General features: G+C 37.5%; 3 protein-coding genes across 6 annotated transcripts; 2 read left to right on the forward strand and 1 right to left on the reverse strand.

Annotated features, from left to right (window-relative positions):
- The first annotated feature begins 29 nt into the window (after positions 1 to 29).
- On the forward strand, positions 30 to 5,878 carry cunh5orf24 (chromosome unknown C5orf24 homolog). 4 transcript variants are annotated; one of them, XM_010769054.1, is made up of 2 exons: positions 30 to 222; positions 2,010 to 5,878. In XM_010769054.1, the coding sequence occupies exon 2, from the start codon at positions 2,016 to 2,018 to the stop codon at positions 2,625 to 2,627; it is 612 nt and encodes a 203-aa protein (XP_010767356.1). In that variant the 5' UTR covers positions 30 to 222; positions 2,010 to 2,015; the 3' UTR covers positions 2,628 to 5,878. The 4 variants fall into 4 exon arrangements, with proteins under 4 accessions (XP_010767356.1, XP_010767357.1, XP_010767354.1 ...); XM_010769055.1 differs by having other exon boundaries at positions 2,013 to 5,878; XM_010769052.1 differs by having other exon boundaries at positions 30 to 119.
- A 4,015-nt stretch (positions 5,879 to 9,893) lies between these two features.
- Positions 9,894 to 12,084, reverse strand: LOC104943601 (tripartite motif-containing protein 16-like). Its single transcript, XM_010769056.1, is given in 2 exon segments — positions 9,894 to 10,950; positions 10,952 to 12,084. Coding segments are annotated over 2 exon segments (1,656 nt in total). The 5' UTR covers positions 11,909 to 12,084; the 3' UTR covers positions 9,894 to 10,251.
- Positions 12,085 to 12,239: 155 nt separating this feature from the next.
- On the forward strand, positions 12,240 to 17,072 carry txndc15 (thioredoxin domain containing 15). Its single transcript, XM_010769057.1, has 6 exons — positions 12,240 to 12,680; positions 13,578 to 13,897; positions 14,268 to 14,414; positions 15,125 to 15,288; positions 15,882 to 16,012; positions 16,733 to 17,072. The coding sequence occupies exons 1-6, from the start codon at positions 12,407 to 12,409 to the stop codon at positions 16,927 to 16,929; spliced, it is 1,233 nt and encodes a 410-aa protein (XP_010767359.1). The 5' UTR covers positions 12,240 to 12,406; the 3' UTR covers positions 16,930 to 17,072.
- Positions 17,073 to 18,197: the final 1,125 nt, after the last annotated feature.

Here is an 18,197-nt window from a genome sequence, read left to right on the forward strand (position 1 = left end):
TGGTGTCGCCTTGGCAGTCTCAGTCTGGAGCTGGCCAATAAAAAATAAAACGTTTGCAAACTGGCGCATCTCGTTTGGGTTCACAACGAAACAATCCGATGTGGAGATTTTACGCCGAGGTGAGAAGATATTTGGGAAAAATGCATCGACTCACGCTTTGAGGGATGAAAGATCATTTTTGTCCTTAACCCTTTCTGCACCGACATCTGAGAAACAATCGAGGTACTGTTACATTATCGCTAGTGTTGCAGGCAGGAGGGTGTATTTTTCTATTGGTTATTTATCCTAGATGCAAGCTGTCGGATCGCTTATCTGCGCACTTTTTTTATGCTAATGTTAAACCCTTTATGAAAACCGAGGCTGAATTAAGCCTTGGTGTTGTAACGTGACATGGAGAAGAGGAGCTTTTCTCGTTAGAGATGCGGAATATGTGCATATTTTTTATGAATTAATATTACTACTGTTACTGATAGTAAATCTCACACCTCCTCGCATCCTGTGTCCTCTGCAGGAATAACATCAGCAGCAGCCTTTAAGTATTTATTGCCTCATAGTTAGTTATGGACATGTATTGCTAGCAACAAAAATGAGTTTGGTCCTACTATCAACTCATTGCAATAACAAGATTATTGTGTGTATGATTCAGAGAAAGTAGTCATTTCACTACCACTCTACAAAGCGGTCAGAGGTCAGCTCCAGCTGCATTCAGGCAGAGATGGAAGAAGTACTCAGATCTTAGGCTATACTTACGTAGCAGTGAAGGAATACTCTGTAACAAAGTGAAAGTTCTGCATTCAAAAATGTTACTCAAGTAATGTCAGCTAAATGTGCCAAAAGTAAAAGTACTCATTCTGCAAATTGGCCCATTTCAGAATAATATATTTTGTTTTGATTATAATTATTGATGCATTCATGTGTTTATCAAAGCTGGTTAAGGTGAAGTTCATTTTAAATGCTTTGTATTCTGCAGGGTAGCTTGTCGATGCTACTCCAGGTGTAACTAAAGTTTATATTTCACATCATTCAAATAAATTACAATTTGCATAGTAACTAAAGGTAAATAATAGTGGAGTGAAAGTAAAAGATTTACCTCTGAATTGTAGTGGGGTAGAAGAACAAAGGAGCAAAAACATTTAAATACTCAAAGTACAAGTCACTCAAAATTGTACTTAAGTACAGTACTTGAGTAAATGTACTAAGTTACTTTACACCACTGCATTCAGGAAATAGCTCGAAGGGCACATTAACATAATTTTGATAGGGTTTAAAAACCAACAGGTAGTCCTCTTGTAAGACTGTAAAACAGAGCTCGACAACACTTCAGATAAAGCAGAAATCTCACCGTTGTCTGTTTTGTTCAAGTGTCCTTATAAGTGTGCTCATGGTTGCCCCTATGGATGTTCGCTTTTACGTATTTGCACACCACAATAAAGTTTTTTTTATTTTGAGTAGGTTAGGTTTAGCCTTAAAACATTCTTTGGTTTAACTGTATTTAACAGCACTGACTCCACAGAGAGATACTGTATTAGTAGGCCTACTTCAGTCTGTGAGCGATAAAAAGTCTGAAAATATATGGTGTTAATCAATCTAAAAATAAGACCTTGTATCTAAAACAATTACAATATATCTTTCAGAAGTCAAAAAAAAAAAGATTAAACAGGGTAATGAAAATGAATAAATAAAGCTTACCAGTAACATTTAAGTGCCTCGCACATTAAAACCAAGGAAAAACAAACACACACATTTTGAAAGCTGTGTTTCTTTCTAGTGTTCCATGCTTTTCAAGTGGACCAACAAAGTCAAGTTTTACATTACAAACAATATCTGGGCAAAATGAACCAAACTCTAAGTAATTGATACAATTTTTTCTTAAATTGTGGTTATTGTACAGTTTAGATTTATCAAGACTTTCAAATGCATTGCGATTAGAAGTCTTGATAAATCTAACTTCCCTTCAGCTGTAGGAACCCTTACGATAACGCTGTTGCAACTTTTTCTGCCCCCCCCAGCAGAAGATGATGCGCCAGGTGACGACCAGTGACTTCTGCATGAGCAGCCGGCCGTCGTGTCTCGCCGATGACGCCCACCACCCCCCCTCCCACTTTGACCTGTGCACCCAGGCCAACAAGTTCTACCCTCCTCCCCCTCCGTCGGCCCTTCAGATGACACTGGCTCCCATGGTCTTACCCACCCAGAGCCACAAGTCCATGGTGTGCCAGAGACAGGAAGTGCTCGGGGACTCGCCTGGGAAAGTATCCGGCATTAAGAGCACTGATCCGGCACCAGATGACGGCAAGAAGAAGAACAAGGCTGCCGGGAAGAGTGGCAGACGTGGGAGGCCCCTGGGAACCACCAAGCTAGCCGGGTACAGAACCAGCACAGGGCGACCCCTCGGCACTACCCGAGCGGCGGGGTTCAAGACCAGCCCGGGGCGGCCACTGGGGACCACCAGAGCGGCGGGGTACAAGGTCAGCCCGGGACGGCCTCCTGGCAGCATCAAGGGCCTCTCTCGTCTCAACAAACTAGCCTACGGTAGCACCTGCAGCGGAGCGGCTTTCCCCTATCCGCTAGCACACAAGGAAATCCTCTGTGAACCTTCCTGCAAAGAGAAGACAGCTAATGAGTAAAGGCTCGATTCCCCTACGTCGGTTGAATAAGAGACGCATGTGTACAGGTCTTCTTGCCAGATTCTGGGGGAGATTGCAACCTTTCCCAGTCTGCTGAGAGGAGTTTTTTGTTATTATTCGTGTTGGTGTCATCTGTGTGCCTGCCACCTGATATAATACTGTTAGATTTCCAGTGCTACTGCTGGAGATCTATAGTGAGAAGGTTTCACTACACCTTGCTGTATCGGTTCTCTTGGGAAAAAAGTCAAACCAGATGTTTATTAAGCAGGGGGCGACTGTAGTAATAGGTCAGGACAAGTTCAATATTTAGCTTGCTTTATGTAGCATTCAAATAATTCGTATTTTTTATTACTGTAGTCATTTTAAAATCTCTTATTATAAATAAAACAAAGTAGGCCCTCATGAGAGGATTGTGAGCCGCAGGTGTGTGAAACATGTTGGGCCGCTTTAGGGCACAAAACAAGGACACATTTTGCTACTGTATGTTCATCACACCATATTTGATTTCCATTTTACCGGATGTTGGGAATTAACTCTTGTTCTTAGTTTGCAAACACATGCAAAGCAAGAAGCGAGGAGAAAGAGGGACTAGTAGCAACATGGAAGGTTTTTCAGAAATGTGGTCTTTAATTTCAAAAGCAAAATGTTATATGTATCACCTGTTATGTGTTACATTTGTAAAAGGAGGAATATATCATCAAAGTAACAGTCGGGGGTCAGGTGCTTTGCTCAGTGGCAAGACAGATGTATCTAAAACCTCCACGCTAATTGCTACCAAACATTGAAATCAAATTAATCCAATAGAAAAATCTTTAATTGAAAAAAAAACAGTCTTCTTTGAATTGAAGTAAGGTTTAGTCAAAGGTTAAGTTAACAAATGTATCAACAGGCATTCATTTTGAACTTTTGTTATCTGACATTTCTTCATTTTCGTTTCTACGGACATATTTAGTGTTATTTTCCAAAACAATTCCATTTTGCCACATTGCCATTATTTCTAATACCTTGATTTTGTGGTTACACATGATCAAATCTCCAAGTTAAAACATTTTTGCAAACTTCTCCAACAGAATGTTGACTATCCATCAAAACCCCCGTTTCGGATACCAACTTAGCTAACATGCACAATTTCAATAAAAAAATATCTATATATATATATATTAGCTTTAAAGTCCCTTTCATCCCAAGAAAATCCGAAGATTGATATTCAAAATATCTTATCTGTAACATGAATGTGTTGCTGAATGCACTGATTATTACTAATATGGTAGTGACATTGTAGTTATAACATGTATTTACTGTAACTATGCTAAAAAAGAGCATTTATTTGATGTAATACGTGTGTGTTACCAACCCCAACTAAAGCCTCAAACATAGTCTTGCTACAGAAAAAATATGAAGATACACTAATTTGCATTTTAATCATGATCATGTATGGTTTTAATGCTGAATCATAAACAAAGGAGACCATCACTGATGATCCTCTCTTCTGTGCTTTTACACTGTGAGCCGCCAGGTTTTATTTAGTGGAGAATCTGCAGACAGGTGGCGCTGTTCTTACAGTTATTACAGAAGCAGAGTTAGAAAAAATCACTTCCATTACATTCATCATCATTTCAAGTTTTCATTTTAACAATGAGGAGGTCAAATGGTGTCTTTTGTTTAATCATGTTGTCTAAGGTACAATACCATACTGTAGATCTTAGACTGTTTGGGAAGCTGGTGTTTTAATGACATGCTAAAATGTTTAATAATTAAGGCTGACGACAGGAATGAAAAATGCAGTCGTTTTATTGATTACATTTTTGTCATTTCACAAGATGCTTAATGCACACTAAATACAGAGTCAGTCATATTCAGAAATGACTGAATATGTGCATCACCGTACACTGTCTTTTATTAGAAATGTAAAACTTTGCCCTGATTACCACTCAGTTTTTGATATTGGTATAAAGGCATTTTAAATCCTGAGAGTTTAGAGACAGTAAAGCTTCACTGAGTTGCTCCCTCATGGTGAAATATACAATTGTTACATTTGGTGCAATAATCTGTTGTATGTGTGTATTGTACTGTGGGAACTTTGATACTATCACTTTCTTATTGTCGTTGTATTTTTATACTTGTGTACAAGGCCTTCTCTCACCTGTTTTCTTGATGTGTGTAGTGTTACTGAAATGTCACATACAAACATCCTTTTCACACTCCTTTACCAAAGATTATGACGTTACCTAGTAGACTTTTACTCTATTTGATTTAAAAAAGATTCCGACATCTCACAAAATAACCTTAGCATGTACGTTACTGTGTCAAATGGAAATGAAAAAGCACTTGGAGACCACTATCTCTTTAAAGGGTAGTATGATTGTTTGAATGAGTACAAATACTTTAAATTTCATTTAAAGGTGTCACAAAGCCAGTTTCTTAAATGCATTGTAAATTACACATTGATAATGTAAACTTAGTTCCTCGCGACTTAACATATTTATATAATCTATTCAGCTTTGGCAGTAGTTCTCTTTTAATTATAGTTCTTACGGAGCGACGCATTTTTTAATGACGGATTTTTGTTAGGTTTATGTCTGACATGACGCCTGTTTTACATTCTTGAGTTTTAGTTATTTTTAAAGTCTTTGTGTTAGATTTTTTTTTTTTTACTCATTTTGTTTTCAAGGCTTTTTGATGCATATGATGAGAGGGAGGCTAAAGGGATGCTGGCAGGATGCACTGTTTTCTGAGCAGTCCCTCTTTCACAGAAGACGTCTTGGACTGTCACATTATAAAATTCACTGTCACCATGTCACTGATTTCTGAGACACTTGCATTAACCGTAAATGAGCAACACAACATATTTGTTTTATTTACCAGGTCAAATATCTGCTTTGAAAAAGGACTTTATCTGTCCTGCTCCATGTTTAAGGGAGCCTCTGTTCCCTGTGCTTCCGCGTGTTAATGTTGTTTTTTAAAAGCTGACACGTTATTGACTTTTATATTCATATTTAAGTCTAACTTAAATATTTCCCTTTGCACTTAAAAGCACCAAGTCTTTAAATAACCATTAACAAAGTGTATTTTGTGAACATTCAACAGCGTAAGCTCCCAGGAGGTGTTGCTGGTGGAACAGGGGCTAGTTTCTCTACCACTCATTTCTGTAAATCCATGCAATCTTTAATCTACAGATCTTGGTCCTTATTTTAATGTTAAAGTGGACCTATCATGCTATTTGAATAATATAGTGTAGGACCATACCTATATAAGGCATATTTATACTTTTTATTTTTCAAAATACCAAACAGATCATGCATTTTAGCCATTCCTCATTTCGCTCAATTTAAGACTGTCTTTGCATGGGCTGATTCTGTGAGAACAGCACCATCTACAGGCCTGGCATATGTACTACAGCGTCTCCAACGCTTTCCAACGGCAATGTCCGTGGCTGTGTCCTCCTGATTGGTGGAGTTGGCCCAATAGCCGTAGCGCCACTTCTGTGACGTCATAGAAGTGTTCAAATTGGAAGTGTAGTCGGAGTAGGTCAGGTCCCAAGCGTAGGTCCCTTCTACCCTCGATGTCAACTCAACACATTCGACTTCTTCCCCCGGCCTTCAAATTTTATCACTGACATCAGTCTCCTGATTGATTTTGACTGACCTTTGACACAAATAAAAAACAGAAACAATTAAGAAATAAAAATAAACGCTATTTTGTTAGAACAACAACTTCAACACTAAACATGTAATATAACAATTTTGAGTTGTAAAAAGTTAATGTATTATGACGACCTTCATGTTTGTAAATGTTTTTACAGATTAGATTAAAATATAATTTTTGCCCATCATTAATATGCATTTGTAAATGAGTTACAATAGACCTAAGAAGATTTATACGATCTTTGTATTAAAATCTTTACTCGTGTATTACACAAATATGAGCCGTAAGATACAACGAGATCAAGGACTAATTATGTTTATAAGATAAAATTGCTTATTTAAACACTGGCACGTTTTTCATTTCCAGTTAAATTTATCACTTGCACACTTTATCTGATATTTCGGACTATTTAAAAATTTCCTCTATTTAGTAGACAGAAATGAAACATTCGTACAAATCCTTATGTAAATATTTCACATTCGTAGTTTAGTATTTACTTATTAGCTTACTCTTTTTTGAATTGAAAAACAGGCAAAAAAAGATGACTCTAGTCAGTATTAAGCAAAAATTCTATAAAACCATTCCGTGTTTTTTGGAACATCTCGGTTTAGTTCAGGTCGGTATGTTTGGCTAAACACTACGACCAAAAAACCGTTTCTACTTTTGTAATCGTTCTTGTTATAAAGTTTCCTCCACAGAAGATAAAAGCTAATAATGTGTTGAAAACTTGTCAGGTGGTTGTTGTACTCCGCCGGATGGCTTGACCCTTAATATCTTTCGAAATGTCGAAGTGTAACAGAGGTTTTGGAGGCTATCCACTCAATTTCAAACCCTTTAGTATTTAGATTTTACGTGTACTTCGTGTTTTTTCAGGTTTTAACGGGTTTGGTTTCTCGACTAGTGGTCCTAAACCAAATGTCGTGATGTATAATAAATGAAATCCCAAGAAAAACAACAAATAATCATAGAAACTCCGACAGAAGAGGTTTTCGCGCTTCTTGTAAACCCTTATAATTAATTTCCACTCGCCGATAGTACCCGTTTTACAGGAGAGAACATCGCAGAACATATGTACTTATACACAGGGGCCCACAAGGTCCCTTGAGTGGTTTCACAGTCTTTTTGTGTGGGAGGAACATAAAAGGAGGTATCGGTTTTAGAGAATTGTTTCGACCGTTGCCTAGACTATTGTCTNNNNCATTTATTTTTTTATCTCCAGTTTAAATATTGGGATACATGCAGCAAATGGCATATAGTCATTCATTTCCCATGCTATCTCCCAAACATTTCAGCCCAAATGCACTGGGATGAAGGGGGAAAAGGACCACAGTTTTATATAATACAGGAAAAAGTGGGAGGAATTAAAACAATAGGAAAAGAACGATAGAGCAAACAATCATTTAATGACTGAGATTAGGGCACACGGGGTTAAATAAAACAATGCATTTATTTTTAGATACATCCATCAGGAGCATGTGGATGTGGGTTAGATGAGGAAACAGTCCAACATGTCATCTGTCATTGCCATCGATACAAGACACACAGAGAAAAACTTAAGAGACAATGTGGGGTGGGTTTGTTAAATCTTAAAGTATTTAATGTTGAGGAGAAACGTTTAAATTTCAATTTTACAATCCTTTTTTGGTCACATTACCAAAATAGATGGATTTTGTATTATCAGTACGAGAGCAACATTGAATGCAGTATAAACAAACCATTGTGCAGCATATTAAATTATTATGAAGATAATGGTACAACAAACAAAGTTAAGATTGATATGACATAATCACATGCAAATCCATTCATACATTTTTACATACATTACTTTTTTTACTTTTCTCATATTGTTTTTTTTTGTTGTTTTTTTTACATATTTATACCTGTTTATATAAAATCAGATTAGACATTTTGCAAATGTACTATTTTTCAAAGCATGGTCTCTAATGAAAAGGTTTTGAAAATATAAGGTAAAAATCGCATTTCAACAAACAACATAGTTTTTTCCAAATAAAAAGATAAATACACAGATAAAAAATCTAAAAGACAAAATCACAGTCCTACACGTTACCCTCTGTTTGCACTCTGGAGTGCAGACACACCTCAACATTTACAGAAGAGAGATGAGTCTCTATTTAAACTTCCACCTACTTCAGCTCACACAACTCAACTGTGTCACCATCTTTCCTTTATTTAGTTAGCTCCCAGGAGGTGTTGCTGGTGGAACAGGGGCTAGTTTCTCTACCACTAATTTCTGTAGATCCATACAATCTTTGATCTTTGTCCTTATTTTGATGTTAATTAATATTTCCAAAAATGTATTCCGGTTTTGGGAAAGACAGCTCAAAAGAGAACTAATAAACAACAAAATTACCCAAATCAAAATGATCATTGTTAGCTGGATAATGTGTAAATCAAATATTGGGGATCAAGGCTGTGTTGGATTTTTCATCGTTTGTGTTCATGGGATTTTATTTAGAGTTTCTTACCGTAATTATTCATTTAACTTAGAACATGGAAAGAACCCCCAGGAATTTTTTTTATCTTATTAGGAAGACTGATGAAAGAAAATGAATTGAGATACAAATGTTAATAGTACAGAGACATTGTTTGACATGGTTAAGATTTGGGTAACAATTAAAGCAGGACTTTAACATCTGAACATCACAACACTTTTGTCCTATTATTGGAGATATTAGTTTGTCTGCACTGTTGCCAGATTTGTTTTAAAGAGCCAATGCCTTCACATGTTAACAGTGTAATGACTGATTTTGTCAGCATGTAAAGAGTCACCTCAGAGCACCCTGTGCACGTCTGTTTCACTGAGTAGCTTTGAGCTCTTATTTCAATTCTTTGGGAAAAGTTGTAGGAACGTATGTCATGCAAAGTACTTTTTTCTTTCTGACCGACATTTGAACTGAACTGACATTTATATGGACCTCCGAATGAGGACGACACAAAAGGGATAAGGAGGTTTATGGAAGTTGGTTTACCTAAAGACTCTAAAATGTCTAATTTATAGCAATTCCTGTCATTAAGCTGTAAGTTAAATCAATGCACAGAAATTCCTACTTTGTTGTATTTCCTTTTCCCGTGTGATGAACTCTTCCCACCATCTTCAGCAATAAAGCAACACATGGTATGTTGTCTGTAGGTGATGATTTCCCAAACTTTAACTCACCTATCGAGTGTTTTTGAGACAATGTGAAGCCTGTAAAGCTTTCTATAATTCCTATTTTATTCCTGCATGATTGTTGTGGAATGTTCAAAAGTTGTGTAATAAATCAGAAAATAACACACTTTGAAATATTGTCTTGTAATGTTTTCCTTTGCAAAAGAACCAGCATTTCACAAATCGGGTTTATCTGACTGATTTGTCTACAGGTTTTTGTGTTACCAAAATATCTTAAAAACGGAATGACTGATACTCAGTAGAAAAAAACGGACAAAAGTAATAGTTTTTTTTCTCATCGATTTATTCATTTATTTGATTTGAACATACACTTTTTATAAATGATTCCTTAAACATGTTACAAAGTAAAGACAGATGAATTTACCCTTAAAAATTTGATCAGCAAGCTATTTTTCACACGTTCACATTTAAATTGTACCCTTACTTTTGCAGTCACATTAACAAAATAGATATAATTTGTATTATCAGAACTAGAGCAACATAGAATGCAGTATAAACAACATTATGTGTCATTCTAAATTATGTTTTACATATTAGGAAGAATCCAAATACATTCATAAATGTTTACATAATTACACCCGTTAATATAAAATTAGATTAGACATTTTGTAAATGTTGTACTTTTCCAAGCATATTATGTAATGAAAATGTTGAGAAAATATAATGTACAAATCACAACTTCAACAAACAAGATTGTTTTATCCAAATAAAAATAAAAATACAAAGACAAAAAATAAAACCAGTCCCAGTCCTAGTTAGTCCTCTGTAAGTCACTATTTAAACTTCCGCCTACTTCAGCTCACACAACTCAACTGTGTCACCATCTTTCCCTGGAAGCCGAAACCCAGGATGGAGAGGCTGAGTGAAGGTGGTCTGCTCTCTGTGGAGGAGGGTCATGGTTTCAAAGACGCTGGAGTAAGAGAGAGAACCTGCTCTGTGATCCAGGTACACTCCTATTCTGGAGGACTGAGGGCCTGAGACGTGAGTAGGAATATTGCTATAGAATGTATATTTACCACCACTGATACAATCTAATGCCCAAGATTTGTTTTTGAATCCAAATCTACATTGATTAATTTTCCCAGTTCTGTTCTTGTATGCCACTGCTATAAAAGCTCTCCCGCTCCACTCCACCTCCCAGTAACAACGTCCAGTTAGACCCTCTGTACTCAGGACCTGAAAATAATCAACAAATCTGTCTGGATGAGCAGAATATGACTGATCTCCTTTCATTAGTGTGGCTTTCCTGTTCCCGTCACTCAATGACAACCGCCTGTGTGCTGTATTTGGATCCAATGTGATTTGACGAGAATATTTCCTGAATTCAGCTCTGGTTCTGGGCTCTGCTTGGGTCATTAAAACATCCACTCCAGTCACTGCCAGAGAGATGTTTTCCCACTCCTCAGTCACAACACCCTGCAGTTTATCTCTGGTCTTTGACACCGCCGCGGTCACATCCTCAAATAAGCGCAGAGGACAGATATCGATTGCTGGGTAAGTCTTCAGACTCACTCAGACGTGACAGTGAGGGGTAGTTGTTTAGGAAATGCAGGTGGTCCTCGGTGTGAGAGAGCTGCAGCAGCTCAGCGTCTTTCCTCCGCAGCTCAGTGACCTCCTGCTGCAGCTTCTCCTCCAGATCTTGAGCTTGACTCACTTGGGTTTTCTGCTGGGATCTGATCTTCTTCACCTCAGAGCTTCTTTTCTCAATGAGATGAATGAACTCAGTGAAGATCTTCTCACTGTCCCTCACTGCTTCATCAGCAGAGCGATTGATAGCCTCCACCCTCTGTTGAAGCGCCTTGACGTCTTTCTCTCTGTCCTGGGCTCTCTGTTGGACTTTCTCCCGGCTCACCCCGAGCTCCTTCTGCCTGTCAGCCCTCTCTGCTGCAGCGGAGACGGTGTCATGGCCTTTGTGGTCATCCATGGAGCAGAGATAACAGATGCACTGCTGATCAGTGCGGCAGAAAATCTTCATCACCTCGTCATGACGAGAGCAGATGTTCTCCTGAAGCTTTGAGGAGGCTGCAACCAACTTGTGTTTCTTTAATGGAGCTACATCAAAGTGAGGTTGGAGGTGTTGCTCACAGAAAGAGGCCATACACATCAGACAGGACTTGAAGGCTTTCAGCTTCACCCCGGAGCAGAAATCACAGACCACATCTCCAGGTTTTGCAATGGAAAGATCAGGTGAAGCATCTTGAAGCCCTACTTTCTTCAGTTCCTCCGTGAACTCTGCAAGCCTGGTACTTTTCACCAGAGCAGGCCTCGGTGTGAAGCTCTGCCTGCACTGTGGGCAGCTATAGGTTTTCTCCTCATTCTCTTTACCCCAGCAGTCTTTAATACAGCGCATGCAATAACTATGTCCACGAGTTACCGGATCCTTTAGAACATCCAGACAGATCGAACAGCTCAGTGTTTCCCGACCCAGACTCACTTGCTGCGCCATTTCTCCTCTACGACAGTGAAATGAGTGAAGTGAATGTCAGTAAGTTTCACTTTCTGTTTCCAGAGAAAAGCTAATTCCCTAGCTTGTTGAATCACTGATCTACAATGTATGGGCTTTTCAGCACTCGTGTCACCACATGGTGCTTACCCCCGTCTTTAAACTGTGAGATCTGTTAAAGGGGGGGAACAACGTCTGAGCTGCCTAGACTTTGAGCAGGAGGAGCCTAGCCAATAAGTACAGTTGTGTGTGTTCGTCGGGGGGGGGGAGAAGTCAGCTCTACCTGAAAATCAATACAAATCATGTGATGTTATGCAGTAACTTCATGTAGCCTAGTAACTTTTCTAACAATATGTAATGAGTATAATGTTACATTTGTATTAAGACGTTACAATATTTTAGTTTTTTTCGGTCCAGTTTTAAAACTGAGATACATGCAGCAAATGGTATCTATAAATGCATTTTTTCTCATGGACATTTTAAGAGAGTTATTCTACATCCATGGAGTTATTTCCCCGTAAAAACATTTCTGCCTCCGGAAGCATGGATGTCTTAATGTCCGGTTGTGTCACATTTATTTTCTTCCGCCACTGCTCGGAACATTATTTCCTAAGAGCTGAAAAATTGCACCATGTCGTGATAACCGTTCATATTTGCACCAGGCTGAAACCTAAAAATATGACGACTATTTTAAATAAGCTTCACATCTCGTATGTTTTATTATTTGTGTTATGTCTTTCGGATGTTTTAAGGCTTTCGGCTGTGATCGCACAAGGTAAGAGACTTGACAGCTGCTTGTTAGCTAAACAGTGCTAGCAAAACACTGCGACCTAACAGTGTTATTTAACATGTGACATGGTTATTATTATACTAAATTGTTAATGTTAAATAACACTCCGAACTCACAGTGTTATATTGATGCATGAAGTTGTTTATCAAAGCTGGTAAAGGTCCAGCTAGTTTGAATGACTTAGTATGCTGCAGGTTAACATGTAAATGTAACTCCAGGTGTATTTAAGGGTTGATTATGATTCACATCATTACACAAAATATGCTAAATTTAATAAATGTACTGGATTAAAAGTACACTTTTTACCCCTTAATTGTAGTGGAGTAGAAGTACAAAGTAGAAACAAATTGAAATACTCAAGTAAAGTAAAAGTACATCAACATTTTACTTTAAAATGACCAGTTACCTGTAAAAGAAAACCTCGGTATCAAAATATAAAAGTAATATAATAACCCAACGTTACTTTTGGATTACCTCAATATCAAATGCAATGCAAATAAATAAAAGCCAAAAATAAAATCAATAAGATGTTTTTTAGTGAGTGTATTATGTAAGACAACAGAGCAATGTGACCTTAGAAAAGAAGAACAATAAAGATATTTAGGATCAAAATTAGTTTATTTATAGGAAAACCTGCCTTTCATTAAGCATATCCAGGCAGTAGCCTATACACCAACAATGAAACACATGAGCACATCCTACAGTTTTAAAAAAGCAGAAATAATATCTGAGAAAACAGAATAACCTCTTTTTAGTTTTTTTTTTTTACTGACATTGTATTCCTGCTAGTAATCCACACTTTTTAGAAATGTAGCAGTAATCTGATGATGTTTATATCTATCTAATGTACTGATTCTGACCTATGTATGACTTTTTTTTCAGAAAATCATGAGTCACTGGAGCTCAGTCTGTCAGAAGATGCAGTATCCGACTTGGAGAACAGCCCTAAGTTTGTGGAGTCAGAAGAACCAGACTCTCTGCCAAAGAGGCAGTTCAAGACAGCTGAGATCGCAGATGCATTGATGGGGACCGAGACCCCCATCGATCGATCTGACATCGAGTCCCTTTTCCCCAAAAATGTGATAGACTTACAGTCAGGCTTCTTCCCGCCTTGTGATGAGGACAGTGCCCAGTGTGGTTCCCCTGAGCTTGCTGCTGCAGGCGAGTCACTGGAGGAGAGGAGCGACGAATCCTCACAGCAGGTAACTGGGAGCACTGTAACTCCAATAGCAGTTGTACATTGCAGTTTGAAGAGTAGGGTGAGCTGAAACAATGGCAACTGTCAATTAATCATGCAAGTAACACACATACCAATTGTTCTCTGGTTGCAGATTTTCCAATGTGAAGATTTTCTGCATTTCTTTACCTTTTTATAATTTGAATATCTTTGAATTCTGTTTTTTGGCTGTTTTCTTAAATATTTTCTGCCTAAGATTGGAACTTATATTTGGTGACATTCTGAAGCATGCTTGGATATACTAGGCTAAGTTCAGTTAAAATGATCAGAGTGAAAAGTGTAGGCATAAGAGCAGTAGTCCAGCAGTTGACTTCTCTTTCAATGTGTACCTCCAGATTATTCTTGACATAGTGCGTGTGGACACAACGCCAACCGAGGAGCAGAACACCACAGAGACCGCCAAGACATACAAGGTGACCTGCGATAAGAGGAACACCACAGGAATGGACAACTTCACTGTGCAGGTCCTCAACGCTTCACAGGTATGATGATCAGAATCAGAAACAGGTTTATTACCGGGTAGGTTTACACATACGAGGAATTTGACTTGATGTCATGGTGCATACATTAAAAAATATTACAAATAATAAGAAATACAGTAAAATATAGCAGTATTTACATATAAATAAAATGGAATAAAATACGGCAGTAATACAAAAAGAAAACAGAAAACATGCCCTGAAGGAGTGCTATGAGAACTGTTAAATTCCAAATGCTATTGAGTTGTTCCTTATGTTAAAGACACATTTATTAAACAAGCCATAATATGCTTAATCATCCATTCATTACAATCAGAAGGCTACTATAATAATACAAAAATCAGTTTTGTATTATTGTCTAATCCTAATTTTTTCTTCATTTTTATAGACCTAATACTGTAGGTTTAAAGCTAAATATTCACCATATAATAAAATGCTGTTCATTAAATTGTATTATAATATCAAGTGTTTGATGTGCATTGCTGATAGTACTAGTAGGTGGACTCAAACAAGGGGTTGGTTTTATCCGTTTATGTTACATTTTTGTGCTTTTCTGCAATATTTTCTTCAAACCTACTGTATGAGGGCAACATTATTTTGGGTCCAGACTTTGTAAAAGATGTGATCAGACTTTGCTGATTTGATTCTTCATATTTAAAGGAGAAGGATCCCTCCCTCCCTCAGTCTTTGTTCTTGTTCCTCTCTTCTCTCAGGACCTGATGGACTTCCTGAATGCTAACGGCACAGAGTGCTCCGTGGTGCTCTTCTTCACCGCCTGGTGCCAGTTCTCTGCCGGGCTGGCACCTCATTTCAACGCCCTGCCTCGGGCTTTTCCCAGCATGCATTTCCTGGCACTGGATGCTTCGCAGCACAGCAGGTGATTATTCTTCTGATATTAATGTGTATTCTCCCATCTTATTGTAAAAGCCCACTTTATAGGGGCATTTGGGATTTCTAATTTCTATGAGTTCTTTATGGTCTTAAGCTTAAGTAAAATGTGCTTATACCTGGCAGAATTACAACTCACAGTTTTATCGCAACTTGTAAACTGTCTAATTAGATCATGGATCCATCGAAAAAGGTTATCCAGTGCTGGTTTTAACAACTTCGCCAAAAATGACATTTTCCCTTTGTTGGATTGTCTTATTTTTAGAGAAAATAAAAAAAAGATTTCAAGATAAATCTAAATGTTGTAAACCTTGTATATACGGTTTTGGTACGTTTGTGAGACATTGAGAGGTGTGTGCTATATTCTGTATACCCTCATGTATGTAAATGTCTGAAATGTAGGAACACCGTGGAATATAATGCAGATGAACACATAATCGCCATCAAACTCTTAACTAAAACATAATAATGTTAGGAATAATTTTTTGTTAAGATCAAATATACTGCAGACAGACCATATCTAAAACTATAACTTCATTTGTAATTTTTGTGTCTTGTTTGTTCCCATTTTTGGTCCACCAGCCTTTCCACCAGATTTGGGACCGTGGCAGTGCCCAACATCCTGCTGTTCCAGGGGGCCAAACCCATGGCCCGCTTCAACCACACGGACCGAACGCTGGAGACGCTCACCTCCTTCATCGCTAACCAGACAGGTACACACTAAATAGAAACAGTCTACAATAATGCGGTTTTAGGTTAGAGACAAGCAAGTTTAGTGTTGTTTGAAGATAAGGCTTACTCTTAGCTGGTTTAGTTTCAATTAATCAGTTCCTGTTGGTGACCACACTTGATGAAATCATCATTTGAAATGAAGGTTAACACAAAGGTTCTCAGTGACTAAGTAATATTAACTCACATAATACTTCATTTAGTTTTCCAAAATAATCGCCCTCTCATTCTGCGTGCCCTCTTAAAGCAGAGCTATGATGATAAATGTTGAAAGGACTTCGATAATTGCAAAAATCCAAAACACTGTCCTAAAATCTGGTTATCAGGTCCTACAACTATGTCCAGGTTAACAACAGGGATTAGCCTACAGCTACTGGATCTGTACCATCATTGTAAGAAGACTGGAAGTGCGTTCAACAAGGTATTATATGAACGTGGACTAAAGTACTAAACTACCTTTTGCTGCTACACCTGAATATCTGACACTTGACTTCTCAGAATCCCCCACAAAATTGGACTGGGTCTTTAAGTGTTTATAAGATAATTTGTGTGGTTTGAGGTAACATTTTATGGCAAAAAGAAATTGATTCGATATGTACAAAATAAAAAACATGTTGTGTGGTTTGTTAGTGTTTATTGTATGGTTTATAATCCCAGTATATCCAGCCTGCTTTATTTTCTGAACATTTGTTTTTGTGCTCAAGGGTTTGAAATCGGCTCTGACAAAAACGTGACGGATACAGACCGCCTCGGCCCACTCCCCAGCGTCCCGGTGAAGAGCATCGACTGGCTGCTGGTCTTCTCTGTCCTCTTCATCACAGGCTTCACTACGTACGCCATCTTGCGGACGGAGAGCATCCGCTGGCTCATACCGGGACAGGAGCACGAGCATCAGGACTGAAAACAGACAGACTTCAAGTCCCTCTGTGCAAACAACTTAGTTATTTTTTTTAAATTAACAGTTGCTAATTTGCTTATGTTTCAAGTGTGTGAGCCATTGTGATTTATAATAAATAATGTATTGATTTGCAGCTGTTAACCATTCAGGGCTTTTGGCTATGTTTGAAGACAGGGCTTGTGTTTTTTCTATTCTCTTATTTCGTATTAAATATTGTTTATATCTTGAAGAAAAAAGATGCTATAATAAGGGTCACATTAAGGAAAAGCTGAAATGGAGTTTAGTTAACTAATTTCATTAAAAAGAAAATAACAAGAATGTATCTAACATCAGAAGAATCAGAATCAAGTTTATTGCCAGGTACGTTTACACATACAAGGACTTTGCTTTGGTGTATGTGGGTGCAAACTTAAACACAACATAAGGAAATAAGTTGTAAGAGAAGATCAAAAATAGACGGTTATAAAGAGAAAATATTTTTTCAAAGTATTTAACATTAAAAAGAATAAAGACAAGTATTTTCACCAAATATAAATATATAAAAGAAACACAAAAAAATGTATACAATGAGTATGTGACAAACTGCATTATACTATATTTTAAGTGGAGGGCTGAGCAGATTTAAGAGAGGTAAGGATATGTAGAAATGTGAAAAAAATATTCAGAGATGAACATGGCTCACAGTATTAAAAAATAAGAACAATAATTATGTTTTCCAATGCACTATTTTGTGCTTACAGAAATTATACACGCTTTTACAAATGACGAAAAAGCCTTTTCAAAGGTTATTTCAGTGGGATCATATACTTTAAAATGCTGCTTTAATATAATAGATTTCCCATACATGTTGTCAGTGGTGTTATGTACTCAAGTTTTGTACTTACGATTTTGGGGTACTTTTATCATGCTAATGTATACTTCTACTCCAACACATTTTACAAGCCAATATAGTACTTTTACTCCACTACATTTATTTGACTAAATTAGTTACTTTACAGATTCAGATAATTAGCTAATGCAAAAATAAATAATAATAATAATAAAATAATCTTCCCCTTCCTTCAGACTTCCTTACAGAGCCCGTCCTCCAACACACACGAGCGAATGAGGGCACGAGATGGAAGGCTGACAGGCAGGTAGTCCATCCAATTATCTGCCGAGGACCGAGGCAGATGAAATATTTGTATATATTTATTGTCAAAGCTTTTAATTTATTCATTGCTATCGGGATGTTAAGAGCATTCCATGGAATATAACAAAAAGTGTTTCTG

The sequence above is a fragment of the Notothenia coriiceps genome, unplaced genomic scaffold (assembly GCF_000735185.1).
Source record: "Notothenia coriiceps isolate Sejong01 unplaced genomic scaffold, NC01 NC01_scaffold00006329, whole genome shotgun sequence".
In the NCBI taxonomy this organism is placed as follows: domain Eukaryota; kingdom Metazoa; phylum Chordata; class Actinopteri; order Perciformes; family Nototheniidae; genus Notothenia; species Notothenia coriiceps.